Here is a 26817-nt window from a genome sequence, read left to right as displayed (position 1 = left end):
CCACACTTTTTAATACCCTTCTGACCCCTTCTCTTGTGTCCTCTGGCAAGACCCTCCCAAACCAAAAACAATGGCAAGCAGACATTACAATTAAACACAACTGTATAGGACAATCTCAAAGATTAGGGATATCCCTTACAATAAAGAATCTTGTGTGGTATATCACAATACCTCTGCTTCATGTAGCCTGGCAATTTCTGACTGTTGTATTGGACAAGTCCGAGTGACTGAATGCGTATTTACAAATAACTTGTACAATACCATCTATTCGGTACTTCTGTCAATTGACTTAAAACATTATTGAAAATTTGAGATCCTGGTTTTCTGATAGGCAATCGGCCCAATAGTGGATTTCATGATCAAAAGCGATAAAATCGGTAACTCTTCTCATGCTACTATACTTTAGTATAACCATCTTAAAAACGATAAAAAAAAGAGAGCTGGAAAAGAGACGGGTGTATAAACAATTATGAATTAATACAACTAGTCGCATGTGGATGTTAGAAAACATCAGTTACTGTATACTAAATCACCATCTAGTTCAAAACACATACTCTCATTCACACAATACAGTCACCCTGTAAAAGCCATATTTGGTATACTGATTACAACGAAATCCACTCTCCCATTTATCCATATTAATATATATTTATATATTTTATATATATATATAAAATTAACAAAGATTTTTTTGTCCCACCAGAATGCAAGTGCACAGCTGACAGCAGTTCTATCATATTTTTAACGTTGCATGCTGGTAACAAATGGTCCTATTTTGGTTGGCTCTTTATGCATCACAAATATATATTCTATACATACATGTACCTTATGTATATTTCTATAGTATATCACTGTCATAATTGTGCGTGTGACAGCAGCAAACTCTGGAGTGTGTGTTCCAGAGAATATCTTCCGAGAAGTTGTCATCTTCTCATCCCAAGTGTGGGTCTTCTTTCCGTTGTGGACCGTTGCTTCCACCGACAACTACCGAGTCATTTTCAGAGCTGTGAGCTTCCCTCTGAAACTGAACTCTGTAGCTGTGGAGAAGCAACCCCCTCCTTTTCCTGACTTCGAGAGGTTTCCTGGTAGGTCCTGTATGGATCCGCTTCGCACAAGACTGAGGTAGGGTTAGTGCAAAATAGAAGACTATTTGAAACCAGCCAGCAAAAAGGAAAACTTGTATACACTCTCTTATGTATGATACAGTGTATATGTCAGTTATTTTTTCACTGCTGTCATTTGTGCGCGTGCAAACAAGACTGTCTATTATTCATGTAGTAATAATGATGACCACTACAATTCACCTGGACTTGAGGCAAGCTGCGGCTTGACGTTAAACTGTGGATCGGGAGCTACACTTATAATATCTTGAGGTTTGACGGTTTTTTAACTTGTGGACTAGATCTCTATACCCTGAGCAGCAAGGTTTGAGGAAGGGGCATGTCTTGCCATGGGCTGGAGACGAGACATGCTCCTTGTATATGTTCTTGTGCGTTTGGAACGATTTGATGTAAACATCTGGCCCAATACCTGCCCGGTGGTGGGTCTATTTCTAACAACAAACAGAGAACAAAGGGGTTAAAATGTGCTGGGAATATACAATTGAGGACTGTACATGTAGTATAAAGCACCTGATCAAGCCTCTAGAACAACTAAATCAGTTGCCTGATTATCTTAAGCTTGCTAGCAATCAGCAATTTAAAGGTAATAAAACCAAGGCGGACGCCATAGTAGCACATCAGCCTAATATAAGCAAACTATAAGCGAAAAAAGCATGATTATTTTCAGCAAAGTTACAAATCACTGTAATATATATATACACAGAGCATTAAAGCTATATGAAGAGCTTAATTACCGCATACCAAGTACTACTATCGCGAGCGAGAGTTTCTATGCGAGCATGTGGTGGTGTGGGTGAAGTGCGTGTTCCCCACCAAGCGTGTTCTGGACTGGTTCAGGGGGCATGAACAGTTCCTTGTACAGGGGAGGGAACTCGGGGAGGCTGGGGCTCTGCATCTTCAGAGCGGCCAGTTCCTCCATGTGACGAGCGGCCACCGAGCGAAGGTTGGGCATCTTCATCAGGATCTTGGCGAGGAAGGAAGGCTCGGCCGGGTGGGTCTGCGACACCTGGTACCTCAGAGCCTGGATTATCTTCTCCTGAAGTTTCTCCACTGCCATGGGCTCACGTAGGCCCGGTCGGTCTAGGGGGACAACACAATTTTTGTTGTTGTTTTGTTTATTTTTATTTGCACATATATAAAAGAAAACAATACAGTATGTGAATATACTAATCGAACAAAGCAGAATATAGAATAATCAACCTAAACAAAATGGATGTGCTGGAGGAGAAAAAAGCCTTAGGGCTTATTCTAGTCCTCCCCATTTCAATTAAAAGCTTAAGAACAACAGCTGTGCATCAGCACCCTCTGTTAACTTTCCAGAGAACTGCATGCAAATTCTCCAACATGTATACATTATGCTTGAACACATTTACTTGTACAACATGTATCTTTAGAACAGAGAAGCAAACACAAGAATGGTTTGCAATTTGAGTTTGACTGGTTTTAGAAATTCTTCTTCAACTTACTTTCGGTTACATGCAATGAACGAGCCCTGAATTGTATCATTTTATACTTCATTCAATACTACGCTATGATATGCTATCAAGGAGGGCTTTTTATCATTCCTAAAGCATTCCTAAGAGTTGGAATCCCTACCTGCTGACACGAGGACGACAGCGCAGAAGAGGGCGAGTTCCTGTTCAGTCAGCTTCAGCAGACACACACTCCTTCCCAGGTCATACATGGACGACACCAGGTCATTCACACCTGCAAAACACACACAACAAAACACTGGAATATCCTGCAATTTTTCTTACCTAGTGCTGTGTACAGGTTCACTGGAACTAGTTCCAGACTTTAAAAAAAAATCATGTCACATTCCCCTTTTTGGGACTTGGAGCAGCAAAATTCTGTCAAATAACGGAAAGACAGATGCTGGCTAGAACACTGCTGCCAACTTTTGGGGTGGGGTCATGTGGTGTAACTGCAGAGTGTTTTACTCGGAACCAAGAGGTCCCGGGTTCGAGTCCTGACATGCCACTGATTTTGTGCCCTTGGGAAAGGCACTTAAAACGACTTTCCTCACTTCACTCAGGTGAAAATGAGTATTGTCTGTCCTGTATTTTGTTTCTATGTGTGGGACACACCACCAGCAATAGCTGCCTTTGTCCCTCATGTTTATACAATTTCAATAAATCAAATCAACTTTTAAACACTGCTATACGCTGCATTAAGTGAAAAAAAACCTGATGATACACTTACCGAGTATGGAGAAGAAATCAATGCTTGCAAATTTCCCGTCGAACAGAACTGCATTCGTGTTGGGGTTGATTTCTCTGCTCATGCGCACTAACAAGTTCTCAAAACAGCCTGGAAAAAAACACAAGGATTAACTAGTGCTGCATACCTAAACCCAATTTTAGGTTCAGGTCCGGATTCAATTTCAGAGGTTTAGGTTCAGTTCCGGACTCGTAAGTCCAGACCTAAACCCATGGCATATACAAAATTGCATGTTGGCAACCTTGCAGTGTTGTTTGGGTGAAACTTTGGCCACATAACATGGAGGCCAGTACTTGACGATGCCCGATGGCAATGTTTTCTTCGTTTTGCAGCAAAGATTTTGCAATCAATTTACAGTCTTTTATGGTAATAAGTCATGACTCGGTTCTTGACTTTTAGGTTTTTTTTTACTTGAACCTAAACATTCTTACAAGTCCGGATCCAAGTCCAGTGAACCGGTATGCATCACTAGTAATAAGTGAAGCAGTCATCCTCAATTAAGGTGAAGTGTAATGCTTTTAAAGTAACCAGTGGCAGTGCTTCGAAACAGTTTGTGTTTTCAGCCGTTAAAAAACATTCCCGGATCTTGAAATACTTTTCTGCATACATGCACTGGTGCAGGTAACATTGAAAATTACCTGCACCAAACAAATTTTCTTGCATTCCCCAGAACTTAGGAAGTATTGATCATACTAAAAACTGTTCAGAAACCATTGTCATTATTTCTTTTAGACCTCATCGGTGGTAACAGTTAGTCAACGCAGCAAATAAAAATCCACATACGCCTACATTTGTATATAAACCCAGTACATGGACCAGTGCAGGTTAGGTGCAGGTAGATATCAGAAATACCTGCATAGCTCTAACTTAACCTGCACTAAGATGCATATTCACCTGGTATTTCGGGCCCTCCTTCTTTAATGCTTTTAAACATCTCTATCAAATTCAATGGTACTCTCCAGAGAACTGACTCCAGGAAAAGCAAACTTAAGCAATCTGGAACTACACAGGACGGTGACATGATACACATTTTACAGACAGTGCATTACCTTTCCTTTGGTTCACAACCAGACTCTCTATACCAACCTGTCTTCAGTAGGATAATCTGGTCATTTTGACACAAGTCCATGAATCCAGGGATGTTCTTGGCGAACTCCACCACCATCTGGATACAGCCTGTGATCTGCTCCGCACAGAACTTCCAAAAGTCCACCCGAGGCTAGGGGGAAAAACACAGACTATTGGAAGAAATAGTTTTCAATGCCTACTGTTTGTAATCACTTGTAGATTTGAAACGTCTGGTTCTATTAATATGTAAAGCCAGAGAGACACATGGAAGTATTATACTAGTCTTCTGTCCTTGCACAAATTGTTGAAACAGGGAGCACTCGAAGGACTAAGAAAATGTTCACAATAGCCTCCATAGACATGATTATTAAGTGGCTACAAATACTACATATGCTAGGTGGTCTTTATGCAGACTTGGGCACTAGAACAGGTTTGACTGCAGTGCAGTACATTGAAGCTATGAATGAAAGACTCAGTCCATATACACAAAAAATATACCACAAACAGAAAGGGTATTTCATAACATATTGTACATTGTGGACTTGTGGTGAAGGCATCTATAGCATATGCAGTAAGAGTTTACACCATTGAACGTATGAATTAAAGTCTAAGGACACATACACAAAAAACGTTGAGACCACAAACAGAATATTGCATGTCATATTATGTTTTATGGTAGAGGAAAACCCCTCCCATGTTCCCATGTCTTACCATGCTGCGGTACTTCTGAGCCGTTAACTCTGTATGATACTCCGACCAGAGGGACTGGATGTCACTGATGGTGTACTTTGTAGTTTTCTGGTAGGCTTCTGTGATGTCAAATGTGATCTGCACTGTAAGTAGAAGATATAAAAAGGGAGATGATTGCTATTTCCTTCTTTAACATCTTTCCAAATGCTGCGATTCAATTGTAACTTTACCGTTCTCCAATTGTATGTGATAAAACATATAGCAACATTTGGAATTAAATCTAGTAAACAAAGCTACTGTGGTATACAATAGGATGAGACTATATATTTATAAACTTTGGCAGGAATTTTTATGTCCAGGTACTTTCTTTTGTACTGTCCCACATGTACAATGTATATATAGATATCATCATATGTCTGACTCAACTTTTACTTAAATTTGCTCCTATACTCCACTGAGGTGACAGTCATGAATAGATATACATATTATCTACTCCATATTTTGGACATTACATTCAAAATGATATCCACCCTCTTCCAGTTCTGACACGATATAAATTGTATTCTTAGGGAAGTCTTAGAATACCCCCTTTTTCATCATACTTCCTAAAACTCTGTACTATAACACTGCACTATCCCTTCTACATGCTCTCCAGAAAAAAAAGCGCCAGTTAGTGACCAAGGACGCGTGAACAACTCGGAGACAACAAGTGCAGACGAGGAGCTTTATTACAACCGTGCTCACATCATGGTGGTCGGACAATCTACGGGGGATACACAAGCTAAGAGCACACGGGCTCATTAACATAACCAACTCTAGTGGCGCCTTAAAAGTGGTATGTAAAAACTTACATATTTCTCCCTCTGTGATCATGGCGTAAGCAAGTCCGTTGGAGAGCCCGTTGTTGGGGGGCTTGATCATCTTGGGGGGTATTTCTGCGGAGGTGTCAGGCAGGGGGTACTGCGGCTCGTAGGGGAATGCTGGTTTTGTTGTGGCTGGGGGGGAGGGGATATACGTGGCCTCGGCCTCGTTCGTCTTGCCCTGCTCTTTCTGTTGCCGTAAGATCTCCATGTACAATGTGTCTCTTTGCTTCTTGGACATTCGGCCAAACTTCACCGCTAGAATAGAAAAAAAAAACAGCTTTCACCATACTTATAACATAACTAGAAACGTAATATTAATTTTTCCTAGTCAAATGCATGATTGCATATGGTCTGCTCTGTTAATTCTTACTCGAACACATTCATATATATGGTCAGACAGGAGTCTAAATCCCTCCTGCTATAAAATTGCAACATAATGTAACCTAATACTAGTCACCAATCTCACCATGGTGACAGATGCCTGGTTCAGGTCATTGACCTTATTTGTTTGGAGAAGAAGAAGAAACAGAGCAAAAAACAGCATGTTCTCCTTCTGCGAGGGTAAACATACTTTGTTAATACATAATGTATGATGACGCTAGATGTAGGTCATGTACGTATGTGGTATGGCCTTCAAATCTGGCTACTTAAGGACCACTAATGTGGTTTTAGTGAGAGCTATAAGTGTTATCTTACATGCATGGTCTGGAAAACCCCAAAGGAGCCCATAGAGTGCCTAATCTGTGAATATACAACAAAAGGTACCCGGGGATCCCCATTGAACTAAGCCATAAATCCCTCTTACACTCAGCCTAGGCTATGTGTTAAAGCCAAATCAAATTATGTCCCTACAGTCTATACTTATATGTACAAGTGACACCTGGGAGATCATTGCAGAACTGCAGGAGTCACTAAAGCAATATGGTTACTAGCCAACATAGCAACAGAGTTCCTACAATATTGCCTGAAATTATCAAGTAGCACAGGATACATGTAATGTGGTGTTGCTTTGTGTCTGTGGTTAGTGTACAACCACTGTACATACTTTGTACTAAGAGCTTTTTGCTCAGAGCAATGAGATCTTTTGACTTTTCTATTCACTGACAATAAAATAAACCTAAGTTTCCTGTAACTTGTGAGGCAGATATTCCACTGCTTGTAGCCTGGATGCCAGACCCGTAGCACACTGGACACAAGTATCTCAGTGAGCAGGGAGATACTTTGTGTCCAGTGTGCTATGGGTCTGGCATCCAGGCTAACTGCTTGCCTCTTTTCAGTTCACCAGAAATGCCATCATCCATCATTCTTTACAGCCACCTGTACATTTGGTAAACAAACTACAAGGCACAGACCCTGTTCAAGTGTTTACCTCGCCTTCCAAATGTTTAAAAAGACACTTGCACTGGTACTTTGGAATTAATTTGCGGTGTGCGGATTTTGGTATCAATAAGAATATAAAAGGAGTCCTTGATTACAAAAGTTTCTGCTAAAAGATGAAAACAAACTAGTTATGGCTACCTGCTTGCGAAGTATTTGGTTAGAACATTTGAAATATTTGAGATCTTCAGTGTATGCCGCAAATATGCCTGTACGGAAAGTGTTTTTACTTCGGCAAGAAGCCAGATGTTTTTTTGAGTGGGCCCAGGTAGACATCACAAGCATATGGTTGTTTAGAAAGAGTTGAGAGAGTGAAATTCCACGTATGGACTTATTACAGTGAAAAATGACTAATACTAAAGAAAGAATTTTCCTTGTTGTGGTAACACCGAAAATAAGTCTAGTTGTCTACTGGTATTGCCTATCATTATATTTCTATACTGTACTGCAAATTGTTAGAAAAACAACTTCTGTTTTAGGTTAAGGTGGTAATTCCTAACTCTAACTTATCCTTACATTTACATAGATGAACATTTTAACATATAACCTCCAGTTTTGTTGATACCACTAAAATAACTTGTTGATGCGAGGGTTTGAAATTGGAGAAGGCATGTTCTATACTTCTAGTTCCTGCTGAAAGTTTACATATCAAACAATGTTTCACTGTTTGTGTCAGAACATAAACACATCTGTCTCATATACATTTCAGTTTCCAATTAAACTGCAACATGCAGCCTTTGGGTTAAAGTAAATAATTCTTGGTTATGTTTAAGAACCGACCCTAAAAATACTGCCAACCCTAGTCTTTTTGGTCCTGCAAGGGACAGAAATTTTTTGAGCTGATCAACCTTTTCCAGCTCCATGATCTGACACCTGTGTGATGAAATTGTACAATTGGTTTTCCAACATTGACATTGAAAATATAAGTGTCCTCATGCAAGTTTTAAGTTGTTAAACTGTACTGTATAAGTTGGATCACTCGAGATTGTCAAAGTCTATAAAAAAGGCAGAAGAAACAAGAAAATCCCTTTAACCTACCATCCCTATATTTTTTTTCAGGACTGAAACAGGAAACGAACACAGATGAATTTGGTGTCTAGCAGACGAATTTGTTGTCTAGAAGAGGTCTCCTAGCCTTTTTTTAAATCCAATTTTAACGTCTTTTTACCCTGAAACAGGCGTTAGACGTGCTTGCATCAAATGCAAGTCTTTTTTTGGAGCAAGATTTTTACGGCTGGATGCCCTTCCTCACGCCAACCCAAACCCTAGTAGGGCCCAGGATCCTAGCCTCTACCAGGCACCGCGGATCGCTCGCTGGACCTCGTGGGTCACAAATTAGAGCTTCTATGGCCCTGGATCATCTCTGGTATACTATCCCTTTATTTCGGCCAATTTCTACTATTTTTCCAGCGATCCGCGGTGTCTGGTAGAGGCTACCAGGATCCCTCTAACCTTGTACTGGGCAAATTAAAACAATACGCACCATCTCTAGACATGCCGAGGGCAAGGCATTTCTGCAGTCTGCAGTGCTGGCAGCGGTTTCTGTTGGTCCGGTCGATCTGGCAGTTCTTGTTCCGGGGACAGGAGTAGGCCGCGTTGTTCTGTTGACTCCGTCTGAAGAAGCCCTGAAAACAAGAGAAACACAAAAAACCTATAAAGTCAGATAAATATCAGTGCTTCTATGTCACTATAATGCCCATTGTATAGAGATCTACGCATCTCTCTCTTTAACACTATTAAACTGGGCCAGAGATTTACAAAGTTAACAAACGACGAACTGTTCACATACATAACGTCATCGTCTAAACACCTGGTGATTGAGAAACTCTGTGAATTCGTGTACGCATGTCTCAAGAGGAGAGAAGAAACTAGTAAGCTATTGTACGCTTTAGAGTAAGATGAATTATAGTATACAGTAGCTGTTTTAACATTTGTTTTGTTTTTCTTCTTATACAATTCCCTATGTACTAGTATCATCCAATATGTTATGTCATCCAGTGCATTTAGCCCGGAAGGGCATGAATATGCAATAAACATCATTGTCATTATCATATAATGTAATGATTGATATGATATCCTGGCCGTATTGTATAAGATGCACAACAAGTACATAATGACTTGTGACATTCCTAATTTCTGTAACAAAGGAGTGGGCAAAACTATGGGCTAAAAATTATAGGCTTCATTTTGACACGTCCTGGTACCTGGAATACGTACTTACAACTAATAGTAATATTCAAGGGATTTCTTTCAACCCATTGTTAAGAATAAGAGATAAAAATATTGTCATACAAATTGCAATTTGCAGCTTTGTTTTACTGTATGGTGGGAGTTTACAAATAAAGAAAACAAAAACTTTTACAGTGTCATCTAAGCAGGACATAATATGTACATTAACCTTTACCACACTGAAATACATATAAGCCGTTTGATTACCAATATTAGTTATAGTACAGAATTACAGAGTTAGGCAGCAGGGAGAAGGTTAAAGGTGTTATTCCTGCACTTACCTTGCAGCCCTCACAAGTAATGACTCCATAGTGTATCCCAGAAGACTTGTCCCCACAGATTTTACATGGGATCGTCTCAATTTGTGCTGAAAGGAAAACAATTTGCATGTTAGAAAATGGGAGCTTGCTATTGTTTTCCAAAATTTCTAACACTCAAAAGTACATTTTGTGTACAAACATACATGTAAGAACAATGGCAAAACATTGTATAATACTTCAACTTTTTCATGTTTCCCCATTACCCACAGTGCCCTGCATCTCCCAGCATGCAATTTGACTCATAAAATTATACACAATCCACTGCTCATAAGCCTAAAAGACAGGCAATCCTTTAAATGAATTATTCTACTACAAAGTCAGTCCTTTTTCTTTCATGCACAGATCGTGTGAACCGCCCAGTCTGTGCCATTCCAAGCTTGCTAATGCGCTCCCCGGGCGACTACAACTTTGCTCAATTACGCTCTCTGATGTTTCACTAAATCTACACAAAGGACTCTGTTTTAGTGTTTATTCAGCCAGTTGGACTGAAGGGGCTGTGAACTGTCACTGACTCCTCTCAGGGTCATTGCTCTTGTGACGTGACTACCTGTAAAAGGCTGGTAAGAGGAGAAGGGTAATGGCTTTGGCAACGAGCCAGCTGGTCAATGCCCCCAATCACGTGATCAGCTGTTATGCAACCAGGCAAATTCAAAGCTGCACGCTGCCGGTTACACGTAGCTAGGGCTGGGACAGGCAGGGTGGACTTCAAACACAGCTCTGTTGTGCATGTAAAACAACCATACCTGGCAAGAACACCTGTTTGTAAAGGCTTGCAATATAATCCTTGTGATATTTCCTGCTTTAGGCTATAATTAGTAGTACTTTGTCTATGATTACATGTACCTTATGACTGGAGGGATCATTAACAACAAAACAGTAAAATACAGGAGTTTCATTGTTTCAATTTTTATCTTAATTTTTATCTATTTTTTTTTCAATACCAAATGCTTCCTCTTCAGAGCTTTGTTTTTCTTAAAAATTTTGGGGGTTTTACCATTTATTAGAAGTGTCAAGACAAGAAATACTTATTTTTTTAGTCAATTTGATTCTTCTAAATTATTTACTGAACTGTCAACGACCATTGTTGGTCACTTTTCGAGGTCAAGGCCTTTAGGGGATGCTGCAACAGTTTGAATTCAAACAATACGTCTATACCGTTAAAATGCTTGTTATCCTGTCTCAAAGGCTGTTTATATGTTTCAGCCTGACTACACTTTTTTTTTAAACCTTTATTTGTTACCTACTGCAGGAATCAATAAATGCAGTGCCTACAAGTCTAAAATATTGAGCAATTTACTTCTGAATCTACTACATTTTTGCCAAATCCATTATTAACAATTCAAATTGCCACCAAAAGCAACTGGCATAACAAATTTTCAGGTCTTTCAAAACAGTTTTATGTTACCTGCTCAGAAAACAATTTCTTTAAGTTGACTGCAACACGAAATACCAAAATGCTGACCAAATTAAACCTAAACATCTGACACTGTTCTTGTATTACACTGATTGTGTCAGATATCTTGCCAGGTATTTGTGTGGTTCTGGCTTTTGTCTAGTAATAGAAATTAAAACTTTAATGATTACATGAGCGACTAGTCATTTACTACAACAATACACAACGCCATCAAAAATATATGTATTTTCTATTAGATTTTTATGCTAAAACACAAGATATAAATGGTGTTTGGTGTTGGATTTGGATCAATTAGTACTGCCGATTGAATTTTTGGAGCAGGTTGGCAGTTTACAAGGTAGAACATACCATTGATTTATAGAAAGACTTGGTCAATATGGCTTCTGTCTCTCAAAATTTGCTGATACTACATTTAGTAGTCAATATTTCCTGGATAGAATGGTTAGAATTTGCTGATGTTACAAACATTTAGTAGTCAATATTTCCTGGATAAAATGGATAGTTTGAACTCAAACAAGAATTTTTTTAGAATACAGAAAAGACAGATGATTTAGCAAACTGTGGTGGATTTTGCAAATGTAAGATTGACAAAATTTTACAACTAATGTTTGCATTTTCAAGCATCTTGAAGCTTACCATTTCATTTACATGTTAAATTTGAATACTTTTGTGACATAGTTTTGATGTTGTTGTTGTAATTCAGCTACACATTAACCAAAATTTCACCTCCATGTAAGAGTGTTGAATCATAATCTGATGAAAAGACACAAAGGTCGGTTGTGCCCAAGGCAATGCAGAAGGAGAATTCCACAGTGGCAAGATGATATATAGGATTAGTCAAACAATGGCCACAAGTCTAAAAGGGCAAACCAGTTTGTCCTGTAGGTTGCTTTGAAAAACACTTCATTACAATTTACAATCAGAACCATAACAATAGACAAAGGCCTTGAAACAGTTTTTTTTTTTCTGCGTACCTGTACTAGTGCATGTAACATTGAAAATTACCTACACAAAACTGTACCTGAACCACTCGAAATGTAGGTAATATGGATGATATAAAAACTGTTCAGAAACCATTGCCATTATTTCTTTTACATTTTACAGGTGGTAGCAGTCAATTCAGCAGATAAAACTCCACAATACACCTAGATGTACATGTATATAAACCTAGTACATGGACCAGTGCAGGTTAGGTGCAGGTAGACATCAGAAATACCTGCACAACTCCAACTTTACCTGCACTAACCTGCATATACCCAGTACATGGACCAGTGCAGGTTAGGTGCAGGTAGACATCAGAAATACATGCACAGCTCCAATTTTACCTGCACTATTAAGGTGCAGATGCACCACAATAAAATCAAAATAATAAGCCAAAAATATGCATGAAACTACAATGCAACACAAAATGCATTGTCTATGTACTACTAGTTTTTTGAAAATGTCAGAAGGCTATTTAAAAATATGTAATTGGTTTATTAGATCTGTATCATTATACATGTATCTGGTATATCATTGTAGGTTCCGAACAAAGAATAATCTCAAATGGTAGAAGGAGGGTTTACCAAACAGTGAATAATCATGTGATAATGATCCAAATAATAGATAAATGAACAATAGAAAGTGCACCTTTCTATTGTCCCACAAAGGCCCACTTTTTTGACGAACAGTTTTTCCCTATAATATCATCAATAACGGTGAATTTATAAGCACTGGCTCTAGCTGTTTTAGCTTTTTAAGACTGATTCCTATGTATAGTATGCTGAAATGAGATTTGTCAATTTGTCAGGATCACGAAGACACAAGCGTGATTATAACATAAGGAATGATTTCTTTTATGCTCCATCTTTTCCATTTGAAACAGGCCTTTTTCCTTCAATCTTTTTGTGTGACTGACTGTCCCAAGCTATATTACATGCTTATTACCTTGAACCCAGCACTTTGGCTTTACACATGCACTAAAGCTACCAGGCAAAATTTTTCTCATATCAAGAAAACACCTTTGTACGACCATTAAATTCCTCTTTACAGAGTAGAAAACGCTGCTGCCATCCTGTTATCGCGAAATTCGAAAGCCAGATTTGGTTGAAGTGATACCAAAGCTACCACTTGTAACTCCTTGTGGCTATTTGGTCATTATGGCCAGACCCTATCAAACTACTGAGTCTGACCACAGGATAATTATACCCAGGTTCTCCACAAGCCTCAGGGTTTGCAGAGTAATACTGACAAAAATCAACTACAGATACAGGTGGGCACAACAACCCAGAAAACCACTGGTGCTGAGAATTCAAGGGAAAAAGAATGCCAGTAACATTTCAGTTTTGGATTAAGCTTTTCTCAAGTTCTATACTATTTCTACTAAAACTAGACATGTTAGAAGAATACAGTGGCTGTGCAAGATCAGTTACTACCATGTATGTTTACCAGTTTTACCGACTAACAGTTAAAGTCACAACCACTGGGCTTGTTTTGTGTATATCCATGATTACTTATCTAATCTCATGCTGGTTAATCCATCCACCTTCTTCTAATCATCTTTAATCCTATATCATGGTCCAACATGACCTGCAAAATTCCCAATCTTGTAGTTGTAATCTTAGCCACCCACAACTCTTGTGGATCAGACCATGTAACAATTTAATAAAGTTCAACAAATTGTTTGGTCAAATTTAAACCAAACTATTTGAAAAATCAGTTGGTTACGAAGACTTTACAAGTTTTTTAATGGATCATAAGCCATATACTTGGACCCCCTTGGCATCCATATAATATATGCAGTTTTACAGACCATCAAATTTCAAAAGACAATAGTTGAAACTGCAGTTGCTATTTGCATAATGTTAATTTGATATGACCCAGACATGAACCCATTTTCCCTAGTGTATTAAAACTGTTGCTTTGCTCAATTATTACATAACTTGTGAGAAACCTGAATGTTTTTGTTGATTCCATAGGTGGCTATGCAACTGTTGTTTCTTGAAAAATCTATATTGTAATACCTTGAAAACTGTTGTGTTATGGTACCATTGTAACCATTATTTTCCATACAAACAGCCCAGAAGAGGTCACATAATTACTAGTAGGGGTCTTATTCACACCTTTATACAATAGTCTACCAGGTGCATGTTCAGTTTGCTGTAACAAAACTGTTACTAAAGTGTTAGGTTGGTTAACCAATAAGCTTAAAAGGCCAGCTGTACATCAGTGTGTATCCACATACATGAAAACAAATGTCACAGGTGTAAGAAAACCTAGCTTGAATTAGCTCAGAATCCTTCTATTACTCAATTTGAATAAATTCTAGGAAGAAAGATAGAATTCTGGGAAGAAAGTTACATAGATAAAGCAATTGATTCACATTTAGTATGGGAATTAATTTCAAAGTGAAACGTACCTTTCTTTTGAGCTTACAGTGTACGATATAGCAAAAGCGTATCAATTTCCAGAACCTTTATATTGCATGCATACCTTGTCTTGAGTATTCTGAATACTATGTCCAGGTCTGTTTTAATTTTAAGTCATAACTTATTGTACACTTATTCACTGGATAATGAGCAACACTTTCAAGATGTGATGTGGTCAAAGCTAAAATACTGTAATACTTCTGAAAAAAATGCTGTTTCCATTTAAATTTCTAATCTAGTACTGGAAAGTACATTAGAAAACACCCAAAAGGACTCGAAAAACTACATGCATATGCAAATTTGTGCAAAGAAATTGGAGATGTGAAAGCTTTTCTGATATCTGCCTCAAACTAAACTGCACTGGCACAAAAGTGTACCTATGGATTTTTGTTGTGTGTATTGTTTGTAATAGCCGTGAAAAGCTTTAATTGAAATGATTTCCATACACAAGTCACAGTTTTCAACACTTGCAGATTTGTAATAAAATCTACAGCAGAGTAGTGCATGTATAAATTGTCTGTTGCAGGTAATTTTTGCATGATTAAATTCCTGCACCAGTGCAGGTATGCAGAAAAAACTATTTTTCAATCTTGCACCCTGACTCAAATGCTGCCACAGGAGCCACCAAGTCAACATACCAGCCAGGTCAACATTTCATACAATGAATTCACAACATTGTACATACTGATTAAAGAAAGAAAACTAGAAAGACAATGATTTTTATCTGTTGGTGGCAAAATATGATCATTTTTTGGTGTTGATTCGTGGTGATCAGTGGTGATCTTGTTTAGATTTTTCCGAAATAAGAAACCAGAAATAAAAAGTCTGAATCCAGGGACAAAACATCAAACTAGTGTGGCCTAAGAACCACATTATTCCGTACACACAGACAGTAGGTAAATAATTTGAACAGCAGTTAGCTCGCACTAGCCTCGGCACACATCTAACTATTGCCTTTATTTGAGAAATGGAAAAGGACAGAGCTGGACATACGGGGGGTGTGTCTACGTGGTCGGTCGTTATCAACAAATCTAACCTAGCCAAAACAAACTATACTCCACTTAATACACCGTAAATATATCTACAATACAGTGTTAGAAACAGCAGTAGCAGTACACTTTCTATGATCATCGCTGTTAATCTAATATGGGAGAAACTGTTGTTTTTCTCGGATCGGGTGCGTACTACGAGAGCCGAGATATTATAGTGCAGTCCCCGCCAAAATTTGCCGAGATCGCCGCTGCCACCTACAACGAGCCGATTCGCAGCTGGAAGCTGAGATGATTATGATAATCATAGCAATGACCAGGCAAAGGTGCACCTGCAGCACCTGGCAGGGAAGCACAGACACCTGTACGTGAGCACACACCAGTTGTGCAGCAATGGTAGCTGCGCGGTAGGAGACCGACACCGCACAGTCAGCGCTCCCACAAGCCTTGACAGTGTCCCAAAATTTCCCCACCAAACTACGAAAACCAACACGTTACGTCTCGTTTTACACATCTATACACCGTGGACTAGTTAGTGTGGGTTGTGGTGAAGATGATCGGAGGTAAACTGTGTGTCAAAACTGCAGAAAAACTTGACACAGTGCCCCACATTTCTCGGCAGAAAACCTTGAACCGGCGCCATCTTGCTTGGGCCAAGCCCACAATTTTCACCATTCACCGTCTCTTCTCGTTCGACTAACAAATCCTCACCAAACACTCACCTTTGCTTGACATTTTCGGCGGAATAACGATCAAGTTTGCTCCTTCGGAGTCGGAACTTTGTTCCGGCAGTGGAAAAGGGGACTTCGGCGGCTGCAGGCGGAAAATTTCTTGATCAGTCTGTCTCAAGGCCGCAGCTCGTCCTGGACACAACACAAAATTTGAATATTACAAGCAACGTCACACTCGCGTCTGTCCTTTTAGATTCTTTCAGCTCCAATATCACACACTATTTCCGTCTTCCTACAACAAAAAGAAGATTGTTTTCTAAGTCTTATATGTTTTACTTCAAGTTAAAGGCGACAGAAGTGAGAAATATTGTCTGACATACCAGCATATACAGGCTGGCAGGCCTCCCCCAGCGCTAGGTGCAACATGGTATCGCCTGATTAAAATTAGAACAGCTGGTCACGTGATCTTCCGATTCTTTTCAAGATTTTCACAAAATCGTTCCTAAAAATTACCCCATATCAAATATGTATATATACCGTACTTAATCAGTTGTACTGTGTTCATCAACGCGGTTGTTGAAACCAAAAATCTAAAAAGGTCTTTGTTTTCCCTGGTCATTTTTACAAATGGCGGCCATTTCGAAGGCATGATACTGACCTACTTCCAGTGACTTTTGTAACATTTAACACTGATTCCTTACTTGTTGGATAGATTTTGTTTTTGAATGTTTTGTATGATATTCTGTACCAAAAATGGATCTATTGGACTTGTATAAAGGTAAGGTTTTCCTTTGTTTCTCTTGTTATATATATTTTTCGTTCCGACTACGCGCGTCCTACTTTACGAGTTGACCCACTTTCTAGTGTACAAATCCGGTCGGCATAAAACCGACGAAAACGTTTGGAATTGTTGTCTTTTCAGATTTCCTTGCTTAAGATCCGTCTCGGTTATTGTCTGCACGAGTTTTCGATCTAACTTGGCTCGATTCGGCCGCAAGAAAGCCTAGAAACTCGACCGTCTTTTGTTTTGGCCATCGCGCATAACATGCATATATAAATTATTACTAGTATGCGCAACGGGTGAATTTTCCCATCTCTCATTTCCTTGCGTAGATTATGAAAAATGAATAATTTTGAAAACGAAAATTAGCTGAAAAATGACGCTCAACTCTACAACAGAGCGTTTTAAGAACGATTCGACTTTTGTTTTCGATGATCATGATTTACACGTGTGGATTTTACCGCGTTTTCAATCGATTTCATAAACATCGGTAAATGGCCGATGATCACAATAATTGGTATGACACCCGAACAGATTTATAGAAGAAAAAAAAATTTCCAGTCGTTGTATTTACACAAAAAGTCACAAGTTTCCCGCTACGTTACGGATTTTTCGCAGGCTTATTTTTGAAGCAACTTTACGGCCAAATCTGTTACAAAACAGTTGGTCTTTTATCATTGGTTGGCTCTAATTTGATTAAAAGTTGTAATCTGTAAACAGTGCAACATTTGCCACCTACAGATTCATACCACGGAAATAAATGAAATGCTGTTCTAGTACATGCAATAGTTTTATAAGTAGAAAAATACATCGTCATGTAAGTTGTCTCAGTACAGTTATCAAAATCAAAAGAACATCAAAACAATTATACTTGTATTACAATATTGTTATCTAAATATGACATCTGTATGTTGTATGTTGTGATTGTAAGAAAACAATTGCATGAAAGAAGCCACACAAGTCAGAAAAGTTTTTATTGTTTCCTTAGTAAAACAAATTGAGCTACAGGTTAACATGAATAAGTTCCAACACCATAAATTCTGCATTTAAACAAGCTTTAGTTTACCTCTTATAAAAGTACAAAACAATGAAATGTTAATTGTTCTAGATGTAATTAAATTGTATGCTAATTCCACAGCCCCGCCCACTTTGACACAAACAGTCCAAAAAATAAGAACTTAAAAAATGCAAAAACTCTCTCATTGTTTCAACTGTTAATTTTGTTGTACAGATGGATTCAGTCTATTATGTAAATTATGAATTTGTTTTACTATTGTGTAATCTATTTGCAATGTTACAAAGCTGTGAGAACGCCAGGTAAAAATTCGAAACCTTGAATATTGTGCTTCTATTGTAACAACATTAACAAATTCGTAAGCAAATAATTCTCTTGCCAGCAGCACAGGGGGGCTTGGTGATATAATTATTACCACCTTCTACATGAGAGAAAAAAACAAATATGATATCACCATATACCAATTCATTGATTTGATTCTTAGACAATTCAATTCCAAGAAAAAAAAAATTAGTACTAATAGTAGTGGGTTGGGAGAAAAACTTGCATCTCTCTCAGCTGTGTACCAAGATATAACATACTTTCCTTTTAGACCAAGTTTAGATGTTGATTTTTCACTCCACTATTAATGATTTTACCCATGTAAGGACCAAGAAATTATCTTCATTTGGCCCATAACATACATAGAACAAGACCAACAAACTTATGACATCTCTTAAGTTCTAACCACGTGCGTTGTATGCATCTCTTTTCTTGATACTACATGTACTGCTTTCTGTTGTTCCACTTGGACATTCTCTGCAACTGGTGTGTCCAACAACTGGGTTACTGTGCAACAGACGCTGCAGAGTGGTGAGTTGAGCTTGTTCCATGGACTTTTCTACTCGTAGTCTTTATACAGTACACACAGTAGTGCAGAGTGCTGTCTGTATGTAATGTAGTGGGGAAGCGTATACATATGTTTACACATGTTTGTATAGTTCTGGGTGGAGGGTGGCAGTATAGTTCGTGTTTGTGAACTTTGTGTATAGTTAGAGTTTTGGCGTCACCTTTTTTGGCGTGGATGTATGTCAAGGGGCATCTACTAGTACAAGTATGTTTTTTTTATGTTGATGGTGTTCCCAGGGCATAAAATGTTGTAAATGTACATGGTGCATATTTTTTACTGTAAATTACTTTATGTTAATTTGCAGTACTTTTATATTTTCATGGTTTTTGCTGTTACTTCTGTAAGTTGTGAATTTATCATTACCGCGAACAAATAATTTGCTGACTTTCTTTTTGCTGCACCTGCTGTTGCCCGCCATGAACATATAGATCTGCGAACATGTCCATTTTTCTCAGACTGCAAAATTTTGCTATCTCGAATATATAAGTTATTTGCAATATGTAGTTTTCCAGTGGAAAATTGCATTTTAAAGGAATTATCTTCAAGTTTCCTACATTTCCTGGGGAGCATGATGTGTATTGCTATTAAATTGTTTTTCACACCTGATTGTGAAGTAAATAATTGACTTCTGTAATCCTGTAGCTCCGCCCACCTTGGTTCAAATGTAGATCTGATTGGTGGAACCGATAATTGTTTTATTGTCTGGTTCAACGTTTTCCCCACTAAGGTGTTGTTAGCAACTTGGCACCAAATGTGTATTGGTTATAAATTTGGGGTTAGGCAGCAGGGAGAAGGTTATGCACATGATAGATCTATCAGTTATGTAGCAAAGTTGGATTCATAAACAGGAGTACAAGCAAGGAAGGATCTTTTGGGGTTTAAGAGTATACTATATTGTGTTTTTTTCTGTTGCTGTACATCTTTCTATAAATTTAGTTGTGGGAATAATGATTTTAGTAATTTTTCAGGTAAATATCATAATTTGATCCACCATTATACTTGTAATTTGTTTTTAACCTGTCTTATTTAAAATTAAAAAGAATGTTAGACATTTAAATGTTTTAAAAAATCTTTGTGACTTTTCTTATTTGGGCTATTCAAATTTAATTTCTTGTTTGCCAGACATGGTTCTAGATGCAAATCTAAAAGCTCTGGGCTTCCATGATAGATGTGTGAAAAGTGGGACCACTCTAACTCATTACCCCACTGTATCATGCGCATCACATTGTATAAAAGTTTCCCCTCCTACTCACTAGTATGTAGGTAACTTCCATCATTACGGTGCCATCGAGGAAAAGACGGATCGCGTTTTGTGTTATCAATAAAATGCACCCTGATATATCCTGCAGTCATGGCAGATGGTAGGTCTTGATTGTGAGACCTCAAGCAGAAAAAGGTGTTCAAATCTCCCTGTATGGTCATTATATATAAATGGAAACTCACACATTAATGATATCCCCATCATTTAACTTTCCAGATAATTCAGACTGTTACCAGTTCTAGCAAGGATCTTAAAATCTGTCTTTGCGTAGGTGATTTGAAAGGGAAATCCATTTATTTACGGAAATGCCCCGTGTAACAAGACTGTACTGGTGGTAATGATAAGTCTCCAAGTGTCTGGATGATGTGTTATCTCCTAAAGCTGTTGTGTGGTGCAGGTGTTGAGTGCTTTATGTATTGGCGTGCCGTAAAAGTGTCCAGGAATGACCATGTAGATTAGATATAGGTGTATGAATTGGATGGATCAGAAGTAAGTTGCTTAGACAAGGGCATTTTAAGTCAGTTGTTTCTGCAATCTATAGGATTCATTACATGTAAGCTGCTAGAAATGTAGACATAAAGCTTTGAGTGTTGTATGTCTGTAAACATATTACTTATAGTTATACTTATGTAGTTGGTTTTAACAAGTCTTTCACTGGTACACACTACCAGTTTTATATCAAAGAAACATAAAAAGATACCTACAAAATGGAAACTTGCTGTATAATTATTAATATTAGCAAGTATGTTTTAGAGTGCACCATTGTACTAACGGGTTTTGTATCCTTTCAAAACATGATACAAAGGTCTGAAAATTGCATGGCGAGATTTTTTTACTGCAGGTAGAATTTCAATGGTGGAACCATTCAAGAAATTAAAAATTGCCTTGGTGTTTTCATAAAAAAGTTAACGGCAAATCCTGTTGATCCGTAACCTGCATAGAAAGCAAGCCACCTGTAGATTTGTTTATATACATCTACATCATGCACATGGGACAACAACAACAATGATGTAATGTAAATACTCATTCTTAGAACAAAGGAGCTCAGAGAAACAATGTGGTTAACATGTTAGAACTGGAATAATACAGAAAAGAACAAGTAACAGTCATAACTACAAGTATCACAGTTATCAACCAAGGTCTGAGGTGTTGAAAAAATTCCTTCTTTCCTTCAAAAATATTATTAGTATAGAGTGAAATAGAACTCATTGTTGCAAAGTGCAAAAATAACAAGTGAGATATACATAAGCTTGGTGTGACAGAGGTGCTTCAATATGATATTATTATAAGCTGCCGCCGTAGTTGCCTGAAAATCTGGTGTGCTCAAAAGGGTGGTTATACCGGTTGAACAGTAAACAAATACAGGGTGGCCATGTTTCACATACACAAACTGCATTATCACGCAATTATTAACTATGAAAACTGTAGTACATCCATATATTTATCCATTCACAGAGTAGCTAGAATTGTTAGGTACATAATATACTGAGTAAAAATTGTCTATGTATTTGTTGATATCAATAACACAAAAAAGCTTGATACACACTTCTGACATAATGTCCATTTTCAATGAAACCTATATGAGGAAGGCCATACAAAGTAATATACAGATATATTGGAAAGAGGTTCTCTATTGGTAACATATGCATTTGTCAGTTATTGTGTGTCTGTTCGTGAAATGGTCTGCTTCATGTTATCAAAACCATATGTTTTTTTTTTCATAAAACATGAGCCCAAAAATTGTGTGTATTCTCCCAATGTACCCTTTCTTGTTGTATCCTTATATCAAGAATACTTGTTGCTCTGGAATTGTTTAATACAAATGCAGAAGGACAGTCTCTGTTTGTATCTCTCATATTTGCTTGTTGCTGGCAATACTACGTACCGGGAACTTCTATTTTGACAATAGGATTCTGCATATTGAAGGACAATTGTTGCTTGATGTGTACATGTAGTAGTAAAGTGGGTCATCTAATCATATGGGAACCATATCAATGCATCCTAGTGTAAAACACGTATTCCGCTTGAATTGATCCTGTAAATGATATAACCTGTTCAATGGTAGATCTAAATAAAACTGAATTCAATAATGTTCAATAAAAGTTGAGGCAGATGGTATAAAATACAAAACATAAAGATATTTGCCTTTTAAAAATCCTTTTTGAATTTGAGAATGATTTTCAATTCTGTATCCATGATCATTTCTTCTGATGTTATAAAATACTGTTCTGAATCTTATCTCGGTGTTTATGAAAAAGCTGTTGCTAAATGATATAAATTATGCTTTTGGTGACCTTTTGGCTGGGCAAGAAGACCTTTGTCCTGTACTTATGTAGTTCACAGTGCCTGGAGTCAGACAGATACCTTTGAGCCATACTGCCAGGTTGATTGAGTCAGATATCAGAGAATGATGGCCTAAAGGCCAGTCTTTTAGTATCAGTAAGGTGCAGGGATAGGGTTATTTTGGTAGTCGCTTATCCTACACAGTGATAGAAATACCAATCTGCAGTCTGCATTTTGCAGAGACATTTTCAATATTGCAGAAAAAAAATTAAGCACCCTGCAAATTTTTGCAGACTGTAAAAAGTAGTATGGAGGCTTGTGTATTTGCAGAAAGTGTTTCCAAATTTTGACTCATCTGCAATATTGCAGAACATTGCAAAAAAAAGTATTCCCACTCAAGGTTCCAACAAAATCTGGTCTATGTGGACAGGTGGTCACTATAGTCAGGATTCTTAATGCTTGTGTGATTCCAAAACAAATTTCGAAGGGACTATCAAAAAGTGGTCAGGTGGTCCTTAGGTAGAGGTGGTCACTTGTACGGACAATTTTACTATACACATGTGTATACTATATGGTCTTTCCATTACAGTACAATGTGGATATACAAAATAGTCCCAACAAATTAAAAGTACAGACAGATACATTTATGTCTATACCTACATATAGCTCACATCTGTCATCGTATTGTCCAAAAAGGAAGTCAGTTCTGCAAATACCCGCACCTCAACGCAACACTTTCTCGGTATATTCTTCTTCAACTAGTTACGAAATATTGTGCCAAACATAATTCTTGACTCAAAGTAACCAGCGACAATTTCTCTTGATTTGTTACCTCATCATGTTTGCCCATTTTTACGCTGTCGTTCATTCTGACTAGTCAGTTTTATGTTTCTAGTGCCAGACACAAGAACAGAGAAAGCTAATCCCTTGACACTTTCTGGTATGCATCTTTTCTCCCCTGTGTTTGGATAGTGGTTTCCGCTGTCAACCCTGATCTGCTGATATACAATATACAGGGGGAGTTTGAGAGTGATGTCCGTATGTATATGTACTTTTAACTACCCGATATCTGACGGTCAATACGAGAATCTATACCAGTTCTACTCTGTAATCAAGCGAAGCTTTGATACGCGGAGCGCGGGAGTTCTAATTTGGATATCAAAGTTGCGAGGATTACAGAGAGACCAGGAAAACCCATCCTGCTCCCCCGGCATGGGATTGTTTCTGGGCAGTCTCTTTCATCAAACAATTCCTCAAACATGGAAAGTTAATCCGCCGCCACTGCTAGGAGAGACCTGTGTCTTTCCTGTTTCCTCCGACAGTGTTAGAAATACCTGTCTGCAGTCTGCATTTTGCTGAGAAATTTTCCATTTTGCAGAAGAAAAATCAAGCAACCTGCAAGTTTGCAGACTAAAAAAATCAGGATACGGGTTCGATTGTCTGAGCTTTTGTGCTTACTACTGACTTCATGATATACTGCATGTAGTTATGCATGTATTTTCAAATTGCATTTAAAATGTTTGCTAACATGCAGCTTTGTATGGGTTTGAGTCAGGGCCTTAAAAAAATTATTTCCAAATTGCAGAACAATATTGTGACATTATAGATGCAATGTTGCAAAACACTAAAAAAAAAAGGATTTCGACCACTGTCGGAGTTTTGTACTTGTGTCAGGGACATATGTTTGGAGTAAATTATTAGTGTTAATCTTCAAACAACTGTGTGAGAGATTTTTATGTGCCTGCAGTGGTGTAATAAATTATAGACTACTACTAGTTCTGCTGGTATCCCTATCATGTAGTGTGGCACAAGATTCATTGAAAAATAACGTTATAAACAACCAGAAGGTTTATCAAATGGCTAACAAGTTAAGAATTATCTTTCTTGATGACTTTCATTCATCATTCATCATACAGTATTTTGATGTAGAGTTTTTGTAACGTCAATGTATCATATTAATTGATAAAATTATGCAACACAAGTAAAGAAATTTTGTAGTGAGAAACCCTATTTGAACATACAACTTTGCTCCAAGATAATTATCCATACTTGTAAATAAATAATTGTATGAATATCTTTTAGTCTTTCTGAAGTAACAGATGGATCATGTTTACAAATCTTTAAAAAAAAACGCAAGAAAAAATTCTTTCACATATGTGTATTTACTAAGTACATAACGAAATGGCCAGATTTTGTGGTTGCTGGCTTTTGACCATGGACCTGTGCTATTTTAGCCTGTTACAATTAGAAACAGATGTAAAGCACAACTTCGACGTATTCAGGTCAATTGGTAAGTTCCAACACCGTTCCCTAGTGTTTTACTAACAAAGTTTCCCCTGTCCAAGGCCAGAGAAATGAGAAGACGTAGAAAGGTCTAACCCTGCTTGTACTTACCTTGTAGTATAGGGAAGGCTTCCATGTCACCGAATACGTCTTCTGACCAGGACGAGACAATACATTCCATCGTCAGGCTGTGGCAGGTCTGGTTGCCTTTGACTGATGATCTCTGTTAGTTCCTGCAGCTCTAGATTAGAACAAAGGCATTGAGGGGCATGTTGGCATCCCCGCTTTAATAAGAAACAGCGCAGCACCACAAGTCCTTCAATCTGTCTTGATATAAATACACAGACTGCAATGGTTAATGGATCACCTTTTTTTTTGTTATATTTTTTTAAGGCACCACGGTTGTCATCAGAAATGGGGTACAGGCGATACTTTTTCATTTACGTTCTGGAATAAGTTGTACGGCAACACAGTTGTAAGCACAATGCCTGCCTTTGGTTTAATAGTACAGTACAGAGGTTTTAACCTACCATCTATCATGGTGTTAAAGGTGTTGGAGGTTATATACAGACACAGACATTATTCAAAACACCATCCTCTACACTAAGCCCTACCCACGGTGATGTTAGTAAGCCGTCTGCACTGGTCCAATTATACACATCCGAACACAGACAGCTAGAATTTCTTCTAATGATTATACTACAGCTTCTAATTGGCTAAAACAAGGTCATAGATCAATTATCAAGTACCTATAACGCTTGTATCTACGGATTATGTGGAAGGAAGGAGATTTTTTTCTATGTTTGGAATGTTGCAGTCATGGTCAGTTGGGTAAATCTCTCCTGACCTTCTAGCTTGTTATGTTGACATTCCAACGGACCCCTACACAGTGGCAGTACTACATAACCCAGGGCTTCTAACAGTCATCGCATTACAGCACATTGTCATGTCTGTCCGATATCTATATCGTGTCAACATATTGTCGTGTTGCCGTGCCGACTGTTTACTGGGAGCTGTAAGTGACACTGACACCTGTCATCGGACACCAAACCGTCTCCTAAGTACAGAACAATCCTCAACAGTCCCAACATCATCCTGAGACTGTACTGGTAAGGTACAGCGGATGCTCGTAATGGCTAGTGTGAAAGGATGTTACTAGACTTACGGTTGTGGCTGTCCAGTCAGTCAGTTCCCCAGCCTGAAGGTCAAGCCTGTCCACACGGTGGTATGAATGGTGTGAGTCGCCGGCCAGGCCGCTCCAGCCAATAGTACCACCTGACTGTTGACCTAGTCACCCCCAACCTAACAGGTTCATTATTATTCAAATACAGCATCATGTGGCCCACTGGGGGAACCTACTCACATGTAGCCACCCTCAGTCATGTTTATGTAAATTCCACATCCTCCCATACCCTTACACACACACTTGTTATGTAGGGAATGTAGCTGGCATGTTTGTCGTAACTGTTATCCAAGTGATATGTATTTGTTTTTTTTTTCTTATGTAACAAATTCTAACCTTGAATCATGATAATGAGTATTTGCTGAACATTGAAATCTCTATAAAATTGTTATAATATTATCTTCTCATGCTGTAAAAAAATGCTGACTTTTTGTTTGTTAATAATAGACAATGTTCGTTGCAAAGTGAAAGTTGTTTGTCAATGGAAAGCTTGTGTAGGTATGAGATTTGTCATGCAAATGTTATAATGTGTATTTCCTTCGAGACCATTTAAAGACTAACGATATTTAGTTTTCTAACGTCAATCATGTAATATAGATTGTATATTTCATCTGTTTTGACGTGGTTCAATCAGGCCCAAGGCCATTTTGCCCAATATATCCTCCCGAGAGAGTTAAATCTACTAAACCCAAGGTTTAGCCAGCCAAGAACTGGCGACAGTGAGTGTCTATGTCAACCAACCAGGCGAAAGCA

The 26817-nt window shown here is 38.1% G+C and overlaps 2 protein-coding genes across 2 annotated transcripts in view; one reads left to right on the top strand and one right to left on the bottom strand.

The window, feature by feature from the left end:
• Positions 1-585: 585 nt before the first annotated feature.
• On the bottom strand, positions 586-16916 carry LOC109468805 (nuclear receptor ROR-beta-like). The gene is made up of 10 exons (XM_019767145.1): positions 16750-16916; positions 16421-16561; positions 9850-9935; positions 8823-8964; positions 5951-6217; positions 5121-5242; positions 4428-4560; positions 3324-3431; positions 2718-2828; positions 586-2201 (listed from the first exon to the last, which is right to left on the bottom strand). The coding sequence occupies exons 1-10, from the start codon at positions 16793-16795 to the stop codon at positions 1891-1893; spliced, it is 1467 nt and encodes a 488-aa protein (XP_019622704.1). The 5' UTR covers positions 16796-16916; the 3' UTR covers positions 586-1890.
• A 61-nt stretch (positions 16917-16977) lies between these two features.
• Positions 16978-26817, top strand: part of LOC109468443 (vacuolar protein sorting-associated protein 4B-like) — a 40767-nt gene continuing 30927 nt past the window's right edge. Inside the window, exons 1-2 of the mRNA XM_019766689.1 lie at positions 16978-17147; positions 19005-19017. Coding sequence (XP_019622248.1) covers positions 17123-17147; positions 19005-19017 — 38 coding nt within the window. The 5' untranslated portion in view covers positions 16978-17122. The remainder of the gene's footprint in view (positions 17148-19004; positions 19018-26817) is intronic.

This window comes from Branchiostoma belcheri, unplaced genomic scaffold (genome assembly GCF_001625305.1).
Source record: "Branchiostoma belcheri isolate BF01 breed outbred unplaced genomic scaffold, Haploidv18h27 scaffold2, whole genome shotgun sequence".
Lineage (NCBI taxonomy): Eukaryota > Metazoa > Chordata > Leptocardii > Amphioxiformes > Branchiostomatidae > Branchiostoma > Branchiostoma belcheri.
The sequence above is the reverse complement of the archived record's forward strand: the minus strand, read 5'-3'. Positions and strand labels throughout refer to the sequence as shown.